The sequence below is a fragment of the Bactrocera dorsalis genome, chromosome 5 (genome assembly GCF_023373825.1).
Source record: "Bactrocera dorsalis isolate Fly_Bdor chromosome 5, ASM2337382v1, whole genome shotgun sequence".
NCBI classification, from domain to species: domain Eukaryota; kingdom Metazoa; phylum Arthropoda; class Insecta; order Diptera; family Tephritidae; genus Bactrocera; species Bactrocera dorsalis.
Window position 1 is genome coordinate 71,137,009 of NC_064307.1, and position 24,568 is coordinate 71,161,576.

The 24,568-nt window shown below is 34.1% G+C and overlaps 1 protein-coding gene across 19 annotated transcripts in view; it reads left to right on the top strand.

Moving 5' to 3' along the window:
- Positions 1-24,568, top strand: part of LOC105229482 (CUGBP Elav-like family member 4) — an 823,207-nt gene that overhangs the window by 514,382 nt on the left and 284,257 nt on the right. For 18 of the 19 annotated variants that reach the window (XM_049458193.1, XM_049458200.1, XM_049458189.1 and 15 more), the window contains one exon: positions 19,696-19,744. In XM_049458193.1, coding sequence (XP_049314150.1) covers positions 19,696-19,744 — 49 coding nt within the window. Of the gene's footprint in view, positions 1-1,930; positions 2,189-19,695; positions 19,745-24,568 lie in introns of those variants that run through there. The other variant, XM_049458204.1, reaches the window with a different exon arrangement.

The window sequence follows — 24,568 nt, forward strand, 5'->3', positions numbered from 1 at the left end:
TATTATTAAAATAATAATAGTGCTTCATGTCGGTGAGGCTTTGATGTAACCGAAAAAATGTTGTGGCACAAAAAAATAAAAGCCTACATATCAATGCACCCCCGAAAATGCGTTTAAGGGTGGTTCTATATTTTATGTGTTCACTCTCTTAATTAATTATGCTTTTTGTCTTCCAAGTGTTCCTGGCAGCAGCGCCACAACCAGTTATCAAATACCATGTCATCACCAGAACTCTGAGGTGTATTAAAAATTTAGAAATAATTTTATGTTTGCACAGATTTGCATATTATTTGCCGGCGAAAAAAGTAAAGTGGTGTTAGGCAGACTCAGGCGCTGGGAAGACTTAGCAACCCTTTCAGCAAATGCGCGGCATCGTTACTGGTTATTATTTAATTTAATTTTATTTTATTTAATTGGATTTAATTTAATTCATTTAATTTACTTTCATTTATTTTATTTTATTTTATTTTATTTTATTTTATTTTATTTTATTTTATTTTATTTTATTTTATTTTATTTTATTTTATTTTATTTTATTTTATTTTATTTTATTTTATTTTATTTTATTTTATTTTATTTTATTTATTTTATTTTATTTTATTTTATTTTTTTTATTTTTTTATATTTTATTTTATTTTATTTTATTTTATTTTATTTTATTTTATTTTATTTTATTTTGTTTTATTTCATTTTATTTTTTTTAATTTCTTAATATCATGGTCACTACTGCTTTGTCCTGTAAGTAAGTAGTCTCATTGTCAAAAATGTTAATTGACCATGCTGTGCACGGTAGTATAAAGAAAATGTTAGTTAACATTGATAGTAACAGCAATAATGTGACTGCGCAGCTTTAAAAATGTACAAGCGCTCTTAGCTACAATTATGAGAGAGTATGCTGTTGTTATGAGAGAATATGCTGCGTACTCTGCTAATGCTATTCCACCTGTCCAGACGTTTAGCTAAAAGGAACTATGTATAAACAATGGCGGTGTAAATAGTAGGATGCAACAGGTGATATTCGCTCTTGAAAATACTAACGACATCTATTGGCAGTTAGAAGGATCTTACAGCCATCCAGTGGCTGCGCAACTATTAGACTTTTGCAAGCGCAAGTAGTTATGTACATATGTATATGCATAGCTATGCAAATGTTTACACATTCATACATACATACATACACAGAATTGCGTGGAGCAGGGACTTCGTCGAAAATTAAGAGCTGTCAAAAAGGAAGCGACGTCTAAAGACACTAAACCGCTTCAGTAACTGGCACAGGGTGGCATAAGCTATCAAGTACTTCTAAAAACAGGGGCATGTTAAATAAATATAATTTCAAATAGTTTTCGTACGCTACCTAATAGCGCTACCAGATACATCTCTAAAAGTTTCTATGAGCTACATATATGAAAAGAGAAAAATTTCAATTTTACTTATCTAAAATTGTTATGGGATAATTAAAACTCATTTTTATCAGCGAAATATTATCCAACTTTAAATTTTTAGCTCTTAATAAACAAATACAATAACATCTGTGTATTAGATATTTAATGTGCACTAGTAATATGTGCGCCATCTGTTTGTCACGATCATGATATCCAAACAGTTTAAAAGGTTGATTGTCATTGGTCGTTCTTAATTTTAGCAGTCGTGTCCTTACATCGCGTTCGTGAAGGTGGCATTTGCAGCAGCTCCGTGAAAAGTGAAATTAGTTTAGGAATTAAAGCTGCAATTAAGGAGTTTTTAGTAGAATTAGGTTGAAGTTCGTGAATTTAATCGTTTTAAAGTAAAAAAAGTGATCGGGCGTTGTTATTTGTGTAGTAAAAGTGAAAGTGAAAATTAGCAAGTGCAAAAGCTGAACGGTGAGCATCGGCTCAAGCAGAGCAATGTTATGTCATTGTAAATAAAGTGTTAGTGAGCGTCGGCGCAAGCAGTGCAGCGCCTTTGTGCAATGTTAATGTTAAATATAAATAAAGTGTTATTGAGCGTCGGCCCAAGCCGAGCGCTATCAGTGGTTGTGCAATGCTATGTTATTGTAAATAAAGTGTTAGTGAGCGTTGGCGCAAGCAGAGCTCTGCCAGTGGTTTTGCATTAAATGTTGTGTTAATGTTAGATGTAGGGAAAATAGTTTAATGTAGGGAAGTGTATAAATTTATTACAGAAAATGCGAAACAAAATAAAATAAAGTGCGGTAAGTGCTTATAAAAATTATAAAAATTATTATATAGTATATTTATGCAGAAATGTGCCTTTGAAGGCGGATTATTGCAAATTTATTTTAAATTAATGCCTAGTTATTATCTTGAACATACATCCATACATACATATGTATTTATACATATTTGCTTATACATATGTATAGGCTTTGCAAAGCATGTATACAAATTAAAGGATGGGAGGATTGATAAGTATCCTTCTAACTGCCAACAGATGCCGTAGTAATTTTTAACATTGAACTTTGAATGCCTCTTCTCTTCGTCTTCACTACCTATAGTTCTACCATACTTGCGTAAACAGCTGAGCGTAAACTCAAAAGTCAGCTGCGCAGTCACATTACTTCTGTTGCTCTTTACTGTTTACCAACATTCTCTTTATTCTGCAATTAACATAAAGTGTTTACATTCTAAGCTACATACATATGTACATAGCGCTTTTTAGCAGAAGAGAGAGAGAACTTGTATGCAATTCAGTATTGATAAATAGAAATGCATTATCAGCTGATGCAGTGGCGCTCATAATAAATGAAACGCAAATAAAAAATAATAATTTTCGATAAATGAAGATAAAATAAATAAAAATTTTAAAATAAATAAAAAATATAAAAATAAATTTTTGCATATTGTGTACATAATGATAAATTAATTAAAATTTGTATTATTTAAAAATTTTTTTATAATTAAAATTTTTAAATAAGAAAAATGTTTATGAATTACTTTTACATAGAGATTAGTAATTTTAAAAAATTTGTGCTTTGAGTAGTTTCAAAGCTATGGGAATTGAAATGGAAGCGTAGACCAGTGTCACTAATTTGGTAAAAATTATTTTAGTATGAAATCTATTAGAAAAGTACATGAAAAATGAAAGGAAATATAATTTACCGTGTCATCTGAGAACGGGATTTGGAATGACAGAGTTGTGCTAAAATTTTAAAAGATTAAAATGAGCTAATATCGATTTCCGGAAAAACTAAGCGTTCCAGGGAAAGTGCTATATGGCAAAGTTGTAGATAATGAAAAGATCTAGAACTTTTAAATACCGACTTTTTCTACATAAGCTCAAAATGTATGCGAAAAATTCAATAGATAAAATCTTAAGGTCTATTATTTATGAAAACATGATCACTTTAATTGCTTTTCGGCACAGCGCATATATCAAATCTTCATGTACCAATTTCTCCTATGCGAGAGCTACATATTTTACCCGTTATTAAATAATTCACATTGCTGCAAATGAGGCACGCTGTCAACATGCAAGCCGTAATGCCACTCCAGCAGCTTCACACAATTTAATACTCAATTAATTCCGAGTGTGCATACTTTACGGCGCTAAGGCACTAGACTGCCTGCTAAATATAATTTTCCGTGCTCTCGTACATCAGCACATGAGTGGCGCGACAACTACAGTTGGAGAGTGGTAGCAGTACATGCGGCACGATTTTCCAATTGAAAGCACACAAACCTACTGGCGCTGTTTCGTACATACATATGAGTTTATGTATGAGTGTGACTAAAGAAAGCCACATACATATAGATGCTGCAAACCTGCATAGCACACAGTTACATTGTCGAACAGACGCTTATAAGTATGCAACAACACGAAAGAGTTGTACTTAATGTGTTGCATATGTTTGGGCGCACAGGCGCCTACACACATATCTAGTGCCATGTATGTGAGTATGTGTGGATGCATTCGTGCATACAATCGATTCATCGTCGCCTCGCCGCCGCGTCAGCGTCAATAACACATCCAATACTGTCTACTTTCACATACACATGCGCACGTGCAGGCAAGTCTTCACCACTTTTCTCTCCCCTCAGCACCTGTCCTGCACATCGTCGCCATCATCATTTCAACGCTTTTCACATTTTCATTTCATTTCGTTTTCGTCGCTTCTGTGCGCTAGCTGCTCACTTGTTCGCCATTCGCTAGAAATGATTGCAAGTTAATATTAAATGAAGCATCGACAACATCGTTGGCAACAACAACAACAACTATACATGTTGAAATGTGTGTGCGCTGTTGTAGATAGTATTGTCGATACATTGCCAGCAGACATCAAGCGCCAACAATATATGGTTCTTGTATATATGTAGGTGTGAGTATGCATGTGTGCGTGTGTATTTACAATTACAATTACATTGATGCTTGGCAGTTGGCAGCTGAGGCTAAAACAAATGCGCTACTAAATGGGAACAAACGAATGGTCATGGCTGTTGCATACCTTGTGATTTCAAGCAAGCCACACACACATCTTTACAAGCTGTATATATGTTTGTGCAACCTATACAATTGGAAATTATTTTTTACAAGAATTGCTTGCTGTAATATTTCTGCTAGCTGTTCTTGTATCTCTACCTACTCACATCGACACGCCATTTCAGTGCTTGAGTACACACATGCATAACACACAACGTTCTGTACCTTTTACAATATCAATTAAAAGACGTGATGTGCTTAACTAGTGTATGAAATTCATTCGTGCGTATTGAATTCTTCCTGCGCTTGAAATTCTAGCTGTTGCTGGGCTTTATTTGTTTATTTTGTGTTCACAATAATATCGAATGCTGCTGCGTAGCATACTTCAAGGCGCGCTTTGATATTTCAAAGTCTATGGACAGCGCTTTGTGCTAATAAACTTCAGTTGCTTTCATACTTCGTTTGAAGACAGTTTCGGTATGATATTTATTACGCTAAATTCTAATGAGTTAAATGAAATAGTTGTGTTCAATTGTTATGAATATATTCTCTGAATTTTTGAAAAATGCAGTGAGAGAAAATTGTCATATTTTGAAGTTGAAATATATTATCAGAGATCTTGCTTATGAAATTAGATTAAAGATATTTTAATTTCTGCGAGCTGTAACTAAAGGAAGCTTTAACTATAATAGAGAAAGAAGTATACAGAACTTTAAAGGCACTAATGGGTTAAGCCAAATCTTTACGATATAGTATTTAATGCAAGATGCTTTAAGATTTGTTTAGTTGTTATGTTTTTTCCTCAACGGAGACTCAGTTGTATTCAAAAAAAGCGACTGCAGCAAATATTTATACAAATTATATAAAGAAAGATTCACTGAAATCCTATTTATGCTTTATCTTTTATGATGCGAGAGTTAATAATCTTATATACTATACATATTTTTTTGTAGGCAAAAATTATTTCAAAAATCGATTAAAAACCTCATTCTCGCCTCAATCTGTCTTCACATACGCATATACTCTTGAAAGTATGTAAAAAAATAAAGCTCCAAAGCTGTCAGACTTGCAAATAAAAGCAATTCAAGCTGTCACTCAAGCATTTCCAAAGCATATGCTCAAGCAAAAAGTCAAAAGCAGCCGTAGAACAACAACAGCAAAAAGTTGTGAAAATCGTGCTGACTTGGTAATACATACATACATAAGTACACTCATACAACACACATTCCTATCTACATTGCACGCACACAATCACTTAACCAAACCGTTATACTAGTAGGTCTCATGAACACATATGCAAAAACCGTTATGTACTCACTTATTCACGCAATCAATCGATTAATGGTCGGATAATTTTAGCAAGAATGTCAAAGTCATCAGCGCACAAGGCAGATAGCGAGCGAACTGCGTCGCACTTTTGGGCAAAAATAACGCCCGCATACCATACTTCTATATAAGTGAGGAACTGACAGTGCCAACGGAAATGCTGCGCTTGAGCAACAACAATAAAAATAGAATTATAATAATATAAGCAAGAAAACGGCAAATCAGCCGTCAACTCGCTTGCGCCGCACAATCTATCACACAATCTGAGCTGACACGTACGCACAAAGGTGCGCAGCAAAGTGTATGAGTGTGTGTGTATAATGTATAGCCTACATGAGTGTGGGTTGACGCGCCTTGAAGTGTGCTTCACGAAATGACTGTTTTGCCTACATTTTAACATTTTACCTTTTTGACAGCGCAAATTTCAATCAAAATTTCTACGAAAATTCATCTCAAGTTATCCTTATTGCTGTTGTTGTCGCTTTCACCTAACTCAAGCAGCACTTGCTGTTTGTTGTCGGTGCTGATGCCGTTGCTGATGCTGTTATTTGCATAGGTTCTTTATTCAACAAATTTCCATTACTGATAATACCAAAGTAGTCAACACACACACAACGTCGCAGACACATATACACACATACGTGCTTGTATACTCGCTTTCAAGCAGGTGCGTAGCTGTCTTCTGCTACACACTTCCTCTTTGTGTGTGCCTAAAACTGTGCTGTGGCTGTGGTTCAACCTTTAGCCTGCAGTATATCTACTTAGTATCTTTGTTCGGGTAGCAAGTGAGGTGGAAGTTACCCACAACGACTTGGATATGTGTAAATAAGTATGTGTGTTAGCAGATGGCAGTAAGGCTTATCGATTTTTTATTTTCTTTGATTTTTTTTGTTGATATTTACTTTTTTTGTGATTTTTTTCTTCTGCGCATAACCAAACCACATGCAAATTTGCATGAAGTAGGGATATTTCAAGTAGCAGCGAAAGATATTGATTGAAATTTTGTGGAGGTGGTGGCAAAAATGCCATTTTTTTCTTAATGTGATGGAAAAAAGCTTAGAGTTTAAGGAGAAACAGGCAGAAGGGGAAAAAATATATAGTGAAAAGAAAGAAAATGAGATTTCTTCTAAAAAATATTGAAATAATTGAAATATTTGTGTGGAAATAGGCGGTGGGTGACATAGTTAAAGTAGAACGTTTTTTTTATTTTTTTAGATAATAATCTGAAAACTTGCATAGAAACTGAGCCATCGGAATGAAATCCTTGTATGGAAAACTTTCTTAATTGACACGATATCATCATGAAATTTGGCATGGGTTATTACCATAGGCAAAGCTGCCATCTTGAAAGAAATGATCTAGATCGAATCACTATATTATATTGCTGCCATACAAACTGAACGATCGCAATTATATGTTGGTATGGAAAACATTTTTATTTGAGGAGATGTTTACACGAAATTCCACACAGATTATTACCTAAAGCAACGATGCAATTTCCGAAGAAATTAGCAGATCGGATCACTATAGCATATACCTACCATACAAACTTAAGACCCTTTTAAAGAGAACTTTTTTATTTGACACGATATCTTCATGAAATTTGGCACATATTTTTTTTTAAGACAACGCTGCCAACTGAGAAGAAATTGTTCAGATCGGACCACTATAGCATATAGCTGCCATACAAATTGAGCGAATGCAACCGAAGATTGTAATATTCTAACATATGGTCCGCTGTTTCTCTGAAAGCCAAATAAATTTTGCTTTCAAGCAATTAAACATTTTTATGATATATGTACATATGTATGTCATTAGTATGAAATACCTGTAGGAGCCAGCCAAATAATTATTTCATGCTTTTCGAAAAATCCTTTTAGCAGCATATCCTCCCATATCCTCGGCACACATTTCATGCTACTACCTTCAATAAATGCTGTTCTCTTGCCTCTTTCTCCATTTTTATCTTTTACCCTCACTTAATCGCATGTAATTTCCAATATTCATCAGCCGTCCGCACAACTGCTCGTATTTCTATTTTAAGCACGCAATATTTTTCCACACGATCTAATTCAAAACGCTAATTAGCCGCATACAAATGTGTCCAAACATATCCGAAAAAAGTTAAGTAAAATGCAAACGAAAAACGTGGGCTAATTTAGGGCTAGAATCCATGAAAATCAGTTTCGGATATGCATTGTTACTTAGTGTTTAGGTAGCGGCTATTTCTTAATTGCACAGGCAATATAACGCCACGCACACATGCACTGCTGCTAGCATGAATTTATGTAAATAAACATATGGTGTGTACCTGTGATAGCTAATTGCTAACAATTTGGGCTCATGAATGCGTGTCAAGTGGGCTTTCGCTTACGAAAACCGGAAAATGATAACACAAACAACGAGCATGAAATGCTTATATAAAAGGAAGATGCATAGAAAAAAGTGCGTGCATATAATTTGTGAACTCATAAACGTAAGGTATACGGCGCTTCCGAAAAAAAGCACCATATGTGTGCACGTAGTAGTGGCGCTGAGACTATTGGTACCTCAGCACAAAACAGGCCAACCGCTGCCTGCTGACATGCAAACACGTCGATATGCCATTTGATAGCACTTACATATGTATTGATTTGTGATTTGGTCAAAGTAAGCCGAAACTTTTGTTAACCCCTAAAAGTATGCTTAATTATGCATATGGCTTGTAGCAAACACGCAAGAGCGCTCAAATATGCATTTGGTTGGCGCTTAAGAGGCCAGTTGGGCATTTTTTAATGCTGCCAGAACTACACTGTGGTGAAAAGAATACCAATTTTTTTGAGTTTACGCCGAAATTACGGCTTATTTTATTTTATATGTTATATTTTCAACTAAAAAACAAAAATTTTGCTTACTAAAATATGACTGAGTTGAGGGGAGATCTTTGTAGAGCTGCTAGACTGGCGTTACGCAGATGAAACTCGCCTAAGTTGTTGTCTCTATTACTTTATGACGATGAAACTTGCTTTAGTATGTTTTTCTGTGCTGTTCTGTGTGTGTGTGTTTGTATTATTATTTTTTTTTTTAATAATGAAATTTGTTGTTCAATTTATGAGCCAAAATTTTCCTGCTGGGTCATTTTAATCAAAGGAATGAAATTTTGTTTTCTCCTGTACCTGTGCGTGTAAAGGACTGCCATCAGACAAATTAGAAACTAATTTCCTAATGTTGTTTTGTTAATAAATTTTATTTTACTGTTCTCCATTAAGGGAAGTGTATAGTATTTGCTAATGAAATGATTTGAAAATTAAAAAAGCACAAAATATGACTAATTAGTCTCAAACCAGTTCAAAAGTTCTCAGATATTGACAAAACTATGCTCAACTAGTCTCAAACTAGTTCAAATGTTCTTAGAAAGAGACAATAAATACTAAACTATTCTGAAACTGGTTCTTAAAATAGATAAAGCTATGCTCAACTAGTCTCAAACTAGTTCAAAAGTGCTTAGAAATAGCCAAAAATATGCTAGTTCAAAATTAATGCAAAATAAAAAAAATTGCGCAACTAGTCCCAAACTAATTCAAAAATGTCCAAAAATGGCTCACTTCGGTCTACCATATTTTAGCACAGTTGGAAACACTCTGACTCTTTATTTTTGTTGTTGACATAAAAACTCCAAAACAAAAAATTCTCTGCTAAGCCCCACACCTAGCGCTTTACAATTTCAGTGTTTTTTATACTTTTATTTCTTTTCTATATTTCTGCCATCAAATTTTTTGCGCAACCGCATTTGGGTCACTAAATACGCTCGTACAAAAGCAATTTGCGGTCAGCTTAGTTGAGTGCTTTCGAGCACCAATTTTACAGCTTCACAATGTAGTGCAAAAACAACACACACACACACACTCACACCTACACAAAAACAATTGCGAAACAACACTAATAAAGCTGGAGCAGAACAGCTGACCGACCGCAATACGCAAATAGCTCACAAATGTTCATGTAAATTTTCGGTATTTTCGGCATTTGTGTCTTTGTTGTGGTTTTTGCCACGCATTTGCGTATAAACGTGTCCAGCAGCAAGCAAAGCGAAAAAAACTGTGTAAAACAAAACGTGAAGAATGAGAGGAAAAAACGGTTTGGAACTCGTTGGTGAAAAGGCGTGAAAAAGTGTGTAACCGAAAATCAGCATGCACACAACACGCTGTGGCTGACCACAGTGGCACGTATGTAAGCGCACGCGGGATGTGGGAGCGAGTGGGGAGTGTGAGCGAGAGTGATAGATAGGATGTTTTGAGTAGATGGTGATTATGTGGAGAATGAGAGTAATAACATGCGATAAAAAATGCGTTATTTGAAAAAGTAATGGTAGAAAATAATTTCACTTTTTTTGCAAAAAATTTATTTTAAAATTAACAAAAAAAAAACAAATTTAAACCTTCTTTCAAAGAAAAATAAAGAATTTTTAAATTCTTTGATAAAAAAACTTAGAATAAAAAATATTTTGAGTTTTTAAATATTACTAAAAAAACATTTATTCGTTTATAATTTTTTGAAGAATTTTAAATTTTTTTGAAAAAAAATAAACGATTTTAAATTTTGAAAAATCTAAAAAAAATTTAATTTTTGTTAAGTTAAATTAATTTATTACATTTATAAAAGAAATAATAATTTTGAATTTTTAAAGAATGTTACAATAAATTTGAAGTTATTTTAAATTAATCTTTTAAATTATATTAGAAAAATTTTTTTTGAATTTTTAAATAACAAAAAAATTTTTAAATTAAAAAATTAAAATTTTTAAATTTTTTTGGGACTAAAGGCGATTTCAAAATTTATTTTTAATTTTTTTGAAATTTGCTTTTGGGAAAATTAATGATTTTGAAAAAATTATATTAAATAAATTTAATTAATGTAATTTCACCTAATTAACGCTATTTAATTTTTTTTTTTAACCATGAAAAACAGTATGTGTTTTTTGTACACTTTCACAACATTAAATTTTAAACAACACCCAACGCCACAGCAAACCTCTAGTTAGCGCCAACCGCAAATTGCATACGTTCACAGCGTCCACGTTTGTTAATTAACTTTGAAAACCGCCAACAAATTATAGTATTTTCATGCCTTTCGCTGCGGTGGCTATTTAGTACAGCATTTGTAGTATTTTTCACTAAAACGCATTTTTTTCCCCCACCTTACATGCACACAAAGCATTTAGTGGAAATAATTAAAGCAGAGCGTAAAGTTTATCAAGGACCCCCAAAACGTATATTAAGTGTTAATTTTTTAATAGCTGCGAAATTAACATAATTACATGGCATTAATTATGCACATGATAACATGTTTTTGTCTCCATTCGCACACTCGCTCTTACCTTTGAGCTTGTTTTTGTCTAAAATAAGGCAGCTAAGCACGCAGGTGCGACAACGCACAGGCACACACACACACACACACACACAGTTTTAGTGTACACTCGTTAGTTTTCGTGCTGGTGACACACGAACGAGCGAAATGCGTTGATAAATTAATTTTGCATTATTTATAAGCAAACAATTACCTAATCTTTTGGCCGAAATTTCAACTCTATTATGAAAATTATTGTGTGATTTTAGGCGCTCGACGCTGATAAAATGTGTTAGGATGAGATTAAAGAATGCTTTTTGTGTGTTAGCTGATGAAACTGGAAGAAATTACAGGTGCAGTGCAGTCTGAAGTGACGGAAACTTTAAATATAGACTTTTTGAGGCTCCAAAACGATTAATTGTTATACCAACTCTATGTACTAATAAAATAATGCCAACAGGCTATATAAAATAATTTTTCTTGAAAAATGCATATGCATATAAACTTTTATATCTGAAATATCAAAATTAATGTGTGTGACGCCTAAAGGTATGCTACAAATAATTGAAAGTTCTTTATTTCACAAGTTATATGGAAAAATATAATATGTTTGTAATTTTGTTGTGAAAAATTGCTGTTCACATCTAAATTTAGTATAATACATATTACTTAAGTCACGTTATACTGCAAGTTGCGCACATTATTGATTACATTTTTGTCGAATTCACAGTAATTCTCATGAAATATAATAAGCACAGGTGATATATCTTATATAAAACAAAATCAGTTACATATATTCACTGACATATTACACGGTATTTGCTTTATTTATTGTTGAGTAACATACAAAGTGCTGTAAGCTTCTTGGAAATCAAATCTTTAGAAATCATTATAACTGCTGCTGCAGCATAACGCCATTGCTTAGCAATGGCACACAATACAGCAACAACCCCACCACCGATACACATTATAATCAGCGCGTTTGCTACCACAATACTGCTTACCCACACCATTTTCCCAGTATTTTCTGCTTGCTTTAGTTGTGTGGGCATAACATTTCGTTTTGCTTTCATTAGAATTTCATTAAAATTTCTAATTAGTTTCTTTATTTTTTTTGTGCTGCCTAACGCTCCCTCTGCTTGCTGTGTTATATGTGCTATGGCGTACTTGTAAGGCATCATATTACGCTACTGCCACAAGCCATGCAACACAAAGCCAAGCAACTGAGGGCTCAAAGCGTTTTTGCGGCTGCTGTGGCAACCATGCAAGAGCGCTGCTTAGATCATTACAGCTGCCTCTAAGGATAAGGAGCGTGTGCTGCAGGCAGCGCAAAGTTATGTGCCGCTGAAGGCTGCCAATAAGTTGGATCTTTACTGGATTTCTGCGCTGATATGTACATATATGACATTACAGCGAATATAATTAGCGTGAGACAGTAATTAGGGTATTCGGGAGAAAAGGCAATACATTCTCAACATACATACATGCTTTAGCTCATAATTTATTAGAGTTGAAAAGTTATATATTATGGTTTAAAATTATAGCCATCAAACTCTAGAAAATATTTTACCAACTTTCAGCCGAGAATTATTATTTATACTACATTTAAACATTAATTTAATATAATCTTAAACAAAATTTTCCCTTTCCGCCTGAAATTATGCTATGTCATTTAATATTATGATTTTTTAATCGCATCTCCTTATTTTTATAATAATCCACTTAGGATTATATGTAACCAAACCGTTGTGGCGCAAATTAGAAATATTGAACTGTTTCATAAAATAACAAATGTCATTATGTAGCCAAGCCTATTGATCCCTACATAATTGTTTTTGCTTCTTCCTTCATTATAATTTAAAATTTTATTTATTTTAAACCTTAAACCGCTCTCATCAGCAGCGATTGGTTGAAAAGGCATTTCTTCATTTTAAATGGCAGAGTGTTCCACAAGTTCAATATTAGTTTTGTTTGCTACAGCTACTTGTTTTCAATGAAAAATGTAACTCTTTTGTTTGGAAAGGCGTTAAACTTCTCATGATATGTAGTAAATAGCTATCTTTATAAGCTGTCTTCATCCTATCTGATGACTTCTTCATAGCTCCTTTTTGTTATATTGATTCATTTAAGATATGACTGTATGTATGTAATAAGTGTTTTTCCACAAAATTTTCTATTGCCTACTTTTTTTGCATCCTTAGTCAATTTTTTTTACTTTTTTTTAGTTTTTGTGGTCTGAAAATGTTCTTAAATATATAAAATAGACTGATGCTTTTGTTTTCTCAATCACCCAGCTTGTTTTTGCTTACATTATACTGGCTAGAACTACAAATAAAGTTCTTGATTTTTTTTCTACCACAACAATATACTCCTACACATATGTTTATGTACTCGATTGTTTCTTGCTTCTTCACTGCTGACTAAGCAGCTGTCTGCCTGACTGCGTTCAGCTCACTACTGGCTGGTCAGTTGCCAGAGTTGTTAGTATTTAATTTTAGTTTTCTCTCCGCCTTTTTTCGTTTTCAAACTTCTCAACTACTTCTTCTTATGCTGTTTACTTACAAAATACTAGAAATACTTTTTTCGCCTAGTTTTTTATAGCCTTTATAGTGTGTATATATGTATATACAGGATCGTTACTATACCATATCTGGCAAATAAATTCGAAATCAGCGTCAATATGCTGTGATGAAGTGCACTGCTGCTCAGCGTTGCAACGGAAGTCTCTTTACTTTGCTGGCTAAAAGCGCAGAGTCAGTGCACTGGCTAGCTGCTGTGGCGTAGTTTTACGCAGCTGGAGACGGACTGCTTTTGCTGCAGTCAATTTGTGTGCCCCCAAGGGCGTTCACTTTTCAACTTGTGGACCACTTTAAATGTTTCAGCGACAGTGCATATGTATATATATTTCGTATTTTCACGCTCACAATAAAGTGAAATTTAAGGAATTTTGAAAAAAAAATTCAAATAATTAGAAAAAAAATTTAAAACAAAAATTTTGTTGAATCCTTTATGATGAAAAATTTGAAAAATTTTCAAAAAACAATTTCGAAAACTAAATTATTTGAAAAAAATGTTGAAAGCATTTTTTTTTTAATTTTTGTTTTTAATTTTTAATTTTTTTTTTAATATATTTTTCCAAATTTTTTAAAAATGTTTTTTTTTTTAACTTTCCAGTACCCGAAAATAATATAATACTTCTTACAAAGAATCCTTGAATTTTCCATCTTATAGCCTATTTTTCAGCGCCATTACTTTTACCCCTGTTCCTCTTCACATTTGGCACCAAACAGCCAGCTGCACAATTTGTTTACCCATCAAATGGATTATCATTGCTTAATAATTATTTAACTCTTCAATTATGCGTAGTGCGCCGTTGACACAGCGATTATTAAATATTGACTAGCTGAGTGTATAATATTGTATAGCGCTTTGTCACCAGACACTTGTTTAGCGCTTTACGTTTAATAAACTCTATTATTGACAGCCTAATTTCGATTATTAGTGTTTCACTTCATCGAAATTAAATGACTGACAAGGCTAATTAATATAGCATTCAAACATCTATATATATAATATGGTTAAGATATTTGCGCGCTTAAAATTATGCAACATTAATGCTGATTAATTGACACTAAATTAAGCTTAAGGTGGTTTTCAGAGCAATAAGGTAAACAAAGTGAGGCGTGTCGACACACAGAATTAAATGCTTAAGTATAATTGCAATTTTACTAGAAATGATGATAAAAAAGAAAGCATACATTTAGGCTGATTTAGTCAAATAGACTGAACTATTTCTTGATTTTTTATTAAATTTTTTAATCTGGTTCTCTCCTATTTTCAAACTCCTCTTTGAAAATACTTTACCTAGGTTGCGAAAATATCCATCAGCATTCCCAGTAAAGCACTTTTGTAAAGCGATGCATACATTTAGGCTGCTAATTAAGCTAGTAACTATAATTACTGATTTCAACTTCATTCAAAAGCATGCACAATTCATGCAAAGGAAAAAATATACACACTCAATTACTTCGGCATCAATACACTAATTGTAAGCCCCAATTGAGCGCAATATGCAAAGTATTTTCAAATGTATCATTCATCGTCTACCCACACACATAATACCCACCACTATAATATATGCAGGCTTGTTGCAATAGATAAATTCAGACATAAATAAGCGCAGTAAAACAAATTCACTTGGAAAATTCGCTATTTACAATTAGTCTGTTGCCAGATTCGCACACCGCGTTTAAATTTGCTCTCTTCCTTCATTTGGTACACACCACTCCACTCACGCCTGAAATTCGGCTACAAAAACGCACTCAAGCAACACGTTTATTATGCGTACGTACTCCAGCAAATTTAAGTCCATTAGTCAGTTTTTTTTCGCTATGCGCCACCCAGCTGCACCACAGCAAATGCCGCTACGTAACGGTAATTAAAAAAGCTTGTAGTGAAATTTGCACAAGCCAACCATTAGGAATTACAAATTCAAAGCGCCAACGGTGTGAGCTTATAAGTGCACCAATCTATGCGCGTATAAATGTGTGCGTGCTTACTTGCGCCTAAAATGCTGCTGCATGTAAATGCAAAACACCGCGCTGGGAGTGAGTTTAGTAAATTTGTGATTTTCTGTACAAATGTATTTTGCCTGCATATACAAATGCTAACAGATTTTAGCGCGTGTAGCAAGGAATGTGTGTGTACCGCATGTATGTGTCTGCTAACACACAGCGCACTTATTTGTAATTCAATTATGTTAATGATTGCAAAACATTTGCTGTATTTACATTAATGCATAATGAATAGGCAGTGCGCAGCGATGGTCGACCAGGCTGGTTGTAGTGCGCCTAAAGTTATGCTATGCTTACAAATTGCTTTTGCCGCGTAGCACGCAGGCCACGGCTAGTGCAATGCTGTGTTAAATGAAAATTTAATAGAAAATCGTAACAGAAAACTGCAAACCAAGGCAGTTAAACTATAACGCCTAAAAGTAGGTATGCATTGGTAGGTACATTGCGAGAATTGGTTTAAGCGCATGCTGCCTCAAACTTCTGCCGCACTTTTTGGTACATTTCAGTGCAGTTGACTGCCATAAAGGCTAGTATTTAAGCGAAAACAAAAATGTTAAAGCATCCTCTTCATATTTTCAGCGCCTCTTACCCACAACTAAACGAAATTTCAACTCTTTCGCCAGCCTTTAGTCTGTAACTCTTTCCCACGCCCATGCTTCTCAACACCTTCCTCTCCACCCGGCAGCACTTCCGCTTCGTTGCATTGCTGTCGCAATTCACTTGTTTCAACTACGCATAAATGAGCCGTGGCTCAAAGCTCAGCTGGATAAATTAAGTGGTCGATGAACTGAATCCTTGTTGAGTGCTGTACAAGCGCGTGGTCGGCGCCGACAACAGCGACGACTGTGTACGAATAAAAACAACACAACGGCGTTGTAATTTTTGGTGTACTATACATGCTGTTGTTCTTATTGTTGCTGTCATCGGCTTTGTTGACTATTTTGCCGTCGCTTATGCCACCTTCATACCCCTTAAATGCTTTTAAATTTACCCAAGCACCATAAGCTTGAAAAAGCTTACTGATATAGTCGTCTTTGCTCTTGTTGCCTTTGTACTGTTGCTGTTGTATATTGTTGTTGCAATGCTATCACCAACACTTTGTTCATCAACTACATTGGTGACGATGATGATGATGATGCCGCAAAATTAAAACCAAATGTTTAACCAAAAATTCAAATTTAGCCTGTGCTTACACTCGAAGCGTTGGTTTTTCGGTTATGTTGGCAGGGATTGGGTTAAAAGTCAAGTATGTAGTAGGTATATTAATCAAATTCGCCGGTTAGTTTGGTTTACTCGCTATGTTACTAGACATAGTTCATGACGGTTCTATTTTGAGATCATAAATGGGTGCTGTATTGTGAACTTACTTTTCTTAATGCTTCACAAAATTTATAATCAGCCATAAAGTGCGATCTGGTGAACACTCGAGCCAAATTTCGGCCATTTTATGTAAGAAAGTATCAGAGAAAGAATTTTAATTTGATAAAATAGTAACTTTGAGATAACTTTTCTTGTAAAATTTTCCTCGTTATCTCAAGGCATAAGGCATTAGACAATAGCAGACCAAAAATGTAGTATACCTTTAGGCGGTTTTAATTTTTTGGCTTAGTTTAAGCTAAAATAAGTAATTTTAGGATTTCTCAATTTCACGGCACACTATGATAGACTGGAAATCCCACAAGAACAATTTGTGCAATTGGATGTGATTCCAAAATGTTGTATACTTTTAGGCGTTACTCAATTGTTTGGTTTCACTTAAATTAAACAAAGTAGACTACTTAAAGATTTCTCAGTTTGTCATGCTGACAGACCGAAATTCTAACTAGTGGTCTTTCCATAGCTGACTTTAATTGCGAAATGTAGTATAATTTTAGGCGTTATACAGCTTTCGGTTTAGATTAATCTAAACTAAGTAATTTTTAGGATTTTTTAATTTCATAGCACTCAGTGACAGACTGTAAGTCCTTTATATAATTGGATGTAATTCCAAAATGTAGTATACCTTTAGGCTTTGCTCGGTTTTTTGATTTTTCTTTAACTAAACTAAGTACTTTTAAGGTTTTTTTCTGTTTTATAGTACGACAAGACGAAAATCTGACTAGAAAATTTTTTATAACTGCATAAAAATGTAGCATCACTTTAGGCGTTGCACATTTTTTGGCTTTTGCTAAGCTAGATTAATAAAAATATATTCATTTATTATTTAATTAAACTGATTTTGTGAACAGCAGTCAAAATTTCTCTTTTACGAATATATAGGATCGGCTGCTATTAAAACCTGTTCCTCACACTGTTGTTTCCTTTCTTCAATCGAAAAATATAGAAGACTTCCAAATTTATTGTACGAGTTCTACAAAAAATTGCATTAGCATTCAGACAGCAGGTCACTGCATTCGAAATTATTGACCACAAATTATTTTCCGGCATTCTATTGGCATTTTATACAAATATATTCCAACAAATTAATCCTCATTTCCTTTTCTGCCTTCACTTATCCCTAAAAAACTACCTCAGTTCAATTATTTATGCACTGCAACCGAAAAGAATATAGAATAATTATTTTTTAATCCACTCACTGTAATCGTGCGCCAACCAATGTTGAGCGCCTAAAATTATGCAATCAAATTGTACAACCTGCCATCAAGCTGTTTGCGCAGCAAGCGCTTACGTCAATGGCTTGTGACTAACCAATCTGTTAGCGTGAAAATTGTCTGTCTAACAAATCCTTTGTTTCTGTGCGGAACAAGAGCAACCCAACAACAAAAACACTCGAATATATATATGAAGAAGTAACTACCGTTTCATTGTGGCACTGTGCGCTCAAAGTGGTAAATCGTAATCACCTGCCAATCGTCCTTTAATAAATTATTCAACTAAATCACCACTTAAATGCCGTAGCCAACAACAACAGCAACAAGGAATGCACAATTCAATGACCAAATCACCCAATAGCCGACGAGGTCAACCAACAGCAAAATACCGATTCACTCACAGTATACGTATATATATTTTTACTATGTATACATATATATGTATATATAAGCTCAAAAACATTCTCCACAAAACCAATTCAATACTCAACAACAACGACAACAAACCAGGCAAGTACATTAAGCATGCTGGTGAATTACTTACTTGAAGGATAAGTGCAGAAAGCGGAAAAATAACGAAAGTAGTAGTGAAAAAAAGCAAAACAATTGGTAAACGGTATTGCAGCAACAACTGCAACAACACTCTCAAGCATTTTGAGGTAGTTGCGCCACACTGGTGTGCGCCTGCTTGACCTCCAACCAACACTAAGCGCCTTATTTGCTTATTGCTCCAACAGCCGGTGGCACGAAACACTTGCCGTTATCTATTTAACTGTTGTACATAACGGCAAATATCCTTTGCAATACTCATTTTTTAAGCCACAGCATTGATCCACTTGATCCAATGACTTTGGTGCGCTGCGTCCACCCAAAAGGCTCATCACCTGCCCGTTAGGTAGTTAGACCTGCTTTTTTGCTGTTTCTTGCTTTTATTGCACTTGACCGTTTGCTAACCCATTTCAATTGCTTTGTGGGCAGTTGTTGTAAAGTCTGTTGCTATACCTTGTTTATTTTTATTTCTTTTACTTAATTTTCCTCATATTTCACTACGTTTTGACTTCACCGGTGATTTGTTAAGGCTTTTGCGCTTGATTGCAACGTCAGTCAGTGGTTCGAACGAAACAAAGACGACTCATTTGAGTGATGGTAATAAAATTAATGTTGGCAGGCCTGGTGTTCTGTCAGCATATGGCAGTTATAGATGAAAGTACACATACACACTTATGCAATATTTTAATAGAATTAAATTTTCCTTTAAAATAATTAAATATATGTAATAAATATATTTTTATACCCCTTAAAGCTTCCACATGAAAGCTTCTACAAATGATTTTACTATTTGTATTAAATTTAAGCCCTTTGGTGGCTGCATTGCTGTGGTTAGCCAAAAGTGTCTCACAAAGAAATTCTATGAATTTCATCAAAATTAGATTTCTAATTTATTTTCTTTATCTTTTGCATTGCAGATGAACCGTGCTTTACAGCTCAAGCCAGCTGAAAGTGAAAGTCGAAGCGGTAAGTTGAAATATAAAATATACACATACATATGTTATATACTATAAATGTGTGAACATACATACATAAATTTTTTAAGGGGAGTTAAAATAAAATAAAGAAAAAAAAAATAAAAATTAAATAAAATTAAATTAAAAATTAAAATTAAAATTAATTAATTAAATAATTAACAATAAAGCTAAAACTGATTAATTAATTAAAAAAATAAATTTAATTAATTAAAATTATTTAAAAAAATAAAATTAAAATTAGTATAAAAATTAAAATAAAAATAATAAATAATTAAAACTAAAATGATTAAAAAATAAAATAAAAAAAATTAAAATTAAAATAATCACTAAAATTGAAATCGAGACTAACACTAAAGCTAAATTAATACTAAAATTAAATAAAATTGAAATAAATACATTAAATCAAAATAAATGACATAAAAAATTAGATTTAAGGTAAAATGAAATAAATTATAATTAAAACCAAATTAAACTGAATGGTCTAAAATACAATAAATTTTAATTAAAATAAAAATTTAAATTAAGTAGAACTTGCAATTAAAATTAAAGGTAAAATTAAAATCTAAACTTAAATTAAAATTCCAACTGAAGCTAAAACTTAAATTAAAATGACAAAAAACTAAACAAGGTAAAATTAAATAAATTATTACTAATTATTTAAAAATACTAAAAATTTTAGAATAAATAAGTTTTCAAGGCCTTTTCTGTTTCTTTCAAGAGCTTTACATATACCTTATACTCTTTTTTCATAAAAGAATATGTTTTTGTAGAACAAATTTAAGAAATCTGAACAGCTTTCTTTATATTATACAAATATAATTTTGCAAAAAATTAAAAAAAAACTTTGTTTTCGAAAAATTTTCAAATGAAGGTTTCAGAATGTTTCATAACTTTTAAAATGGTTGTACCAAAAACAAAAAAAAAATTCTTTGCACCCGATCAATACTCAGTGGAGAAAGTTTGGACTTCGGGCTAACTATAGAAATTCAGCACTTCTTCACCTCACACATATACATAGACTTACCACAGCCTTTGACACGTTTATTGCCATTGTCACTTTGACTTGCAGCCATGCAATGCATACCAATTCAATTTAAAGCGCTGACAGCGATGTCAAACAATTATAACCAACAAGCTGGCAAAAGTATGCAAACGAAAAGGACTAAAAGACAAAACGAAACGGTAATAAAGAAGAAGAAATATGCAAGAAATTTCACAAATCTTGCCGCAGCAAGCAATAAAATGAAGAAAATAAGCGCAGCGCAGCAGTAACTTTGCCAAGCAACACACACCCATACATATACATATATTTGGAGCCACAAGCCAAAAGCTAAAACTTTAAGTATTGTATAACACAAAAAGGACATTCGTACAAAGTCAAGCAAAGTGGTGTGCAGCGCAGAGCGTATGCTTTGAGGGCGCGCAAACCGCAAGCAAAGCGTGCATATATATGCATGTGTATGCATATGTATGCGTGTGACCTTTAAACTATGCTAGAGGGCGATGTCAAAATATTAATCGTTTCATTGCTTCTGCTGGGTGAGAAGAGCGGTGGAGAAAGTAGAAGAGATGAGCGCGTAAAAGTTAGTAGAGAGAGTACGATTGCAGGAGATCTCTGCCACGTTCGCTTTATACTTATTTATACATAATCTTGCACTTAGCCACTTGTCTGTCTGTCGTTGCTATACAGCCAAGTTTCAGTTTCTACTTATGCCCAGCCAAGTAACTGTCTGTCTGCCATTTCTTGAACTGTTTCGCCTTTACATTTGCTTGCTTGTTTGTTTGTGCGCGCCGCCTGGGCAACAGTTTAAAGTTTTCACTAATCCGACAACGGAAATTGGTCGGGAATTACTGCTGCATTCTTCATCAGTCAAGTACTTTGCCATTTAATTCCTGCAATTGCATTGCTCCTTGCTTTGCGGTTGAATGGCAGCTGTTTGGCTATACATAAATAACCCCTACTGCGTTGCCTCTCTCTCTCTCTCGTAGCGCCTTTTGGTTGGTTGAAGTTGTATATATGTATTAAAATATTTCAGAACTGCCTGGCTGGCATCACTCTTAATCCACTTGAACTGCCAGTTTTAGCCAACAAATGCGTCCAACTGCTAGTTAGTTATTTCTTCCAACTCCGCGACATCTTCCAGCTCTGCTCTTTCTCCCGATATATACTTCTAAGCATCAAGCATCAAAGTTTTTAGCACATAAAACTTGTCTTATCGCTTGCGCCATAGCAGTCGTGTGCATTTTTGAATACACACCAACAAATATACAAACAAACAAATAACTGGGTAAGCCAGCAAACAGAACTGGTGTTACTCATACGCCATGGCGCACAGCTTTTCGTTTGGTGCACATTGTCTTGGTGATGATGATGTTGATGACAATTATTTTTTTGCGGTCTGCAGTTCAACTTGCGGCTGCTGCTGCATCAATCGTCCGACTTGTTAGTGTCAGTCATTTGTTAGTGCGGCGAATCAAGTCAGCAAACGTTAAAGATGGCGACGAGCCAGTGAAAGGGTGCAGTGTGTCAAGCTGTGCGCATATTGGTAGAAAATAGAGAGGAGAATGTGTGCGTATGTTGTCGAGAATCAAAGTTTGCTACGTAAATGCAATTATTTGCGACAAGTTTAATTGCTTGCGGTGAGCAAAGATTCTTTTCAGGATTTTGTGATTAACCGACAGACTAGCAGCTTATATGCACAGACGGAAGCAAGTGGATACAGAAGCAGGATTGAGAGGTTCTATATACATTTATGTGTAGATAAATATACTTTTTCATTATATCGGTTGGGCTTATAACCCAAAAAACTTCAAAACTATCTTATATTTAAAACAAAAAAGGCTTGTTTGACCAGCTTCTGGTAATAAAACTCAGGTTTAGTCTATTATTTGTACATTTTTAAGGCGAATTTTACTGCTTATTATTTCTGTCGTTGTCTGCTCAGTAGAGTTTATTTCATGACATTGTACGAGTATTTTATGCACTCTAATACTCGTGCTCATCTGCCTATATGACTACTCGATACCGACATTCATCCCAAAACCAAAAATTTGACCGAGAAGGTCTGACTAAGGCAATCTCTATATAATTTAATACATATATATTTTTGATATAAAATTATCATAAAATTCAAAATGATCAGACTAAAGAACTTTTTATTAAATTTTATTTGAATATATGAATTTTTGACACCAGAACTAATTGAAAACGCAAAAAATTAGACCGAAGAAGTCTTACTAAAGAACTTTCTAGGAAATTTGATATGCATATGTACATTTTCGATACCCAAATTTATACGAAAAACCTAAAAGTTAAACCAGAGAAGCCAGACCAACGATCTCGCCATTTAATTTCATATACATTTACACATTTTTGATATCGGAAATTATCGGAATTCCCAATAATTAGACTGAAAAAGTTGTACTAAAGCGATATCTAGGAAATTTTATATGAATATATAAATTTTCGATACCAGAACTCATTCCAAAAATCAAAAATTATACCAAAAACAACAAGCTAAATAATGCTCTCTTAAAAAATTGAGAAAAGAATCTAAGCAGTCTTGATTTGATTTGGTCTCTCTATCATAATTTCCTGTGTCTTGTACTGACGCACAGAGCCTCTACTGTGAACCAAAGTATCAACTATATGCACCTTAAAACGCTGTTCTCCGAACAATATCATTGATTGTTGCCACCAATTGATTGCCATGAAAAAGACTCAAAAGTCAGCACCTGCCTGTGATATTCACAGCCACTAAATTGCTTTTAAAGACTCGCACTACAACTTTTAATGACTTTTTCCTGAGCTCCGCTCTCACACACGCGCTCAATGTCTCATTTTACAACATTTTCACTTTGAACTCGGCAGTCTTACATTTCTACATCAATTGCAAGAAGACAAACGTGAAAGTGAAGAGCGAAGCGCATGGGAAGAGCAAAGAGGAAATTGAGCATGAAAGACTACCTCAATCAGAGCGATGCAACCATATATATATATACATATACGATTCCATATTATGTATATCTAGTATATGATTACAACAATGCAAACTGTTGGTTGTCGCCACTCTACACCACAACACACACACACAGTGCATGTGTGGCGCCCGCTCATCTGCCACCTACCAGGCATAAGCTTGAGTATCTTTTGAAATATAATAACGAACTTACGGATTCAATTTACGTGACATCATTACAAACGTAAGACAAGAACAAATTACGCGCACAAATACGCGACAGACAATGATAAAAAGGCGAAAAAAAGTGATATTGCTCGCAAGTGTGCCGCGGGGCCGTGGAGACACCTCATGTGTGAGTAATGAGGGAAGGGAGGGGTTGTGTGGAAAACAGCTACCACTTTCAATTGTGCTGCATTAAGTGAGGTGGAATTAAATGTGGAACGTGAGCAGCAAAGATATGGAGTTGGTGGCAAGTTCCAGTGGTGCACAATTTCGTAAGAAGCAGCGACCTAGCGTAGAACGTGGTGCTCGAACAGGCACAGGAAATTCGCTACAATATAAAGGTAATGATGATGCATGTGCTGACGTATGTGACACATTTACCAACATTTACAAATTCCATATACACACACACACATACAGATACAGATATTTGTGGAAATATGTGTTTGTGTGCAATATTAATGTTCGTACCACTGCTGTTGCTGCCTTACAGCGCATTCGTTTGTGATTTGAGTCGCAGCGTGACAAGCAGTGGAAAGAGCGGTAAATAAAAATAAATGTCTTGTGGCAAAGGCTCTTACAGACGCAAGTTTTAAACGCTAGTGTAGAGTATGAGAAATGGCAAATGA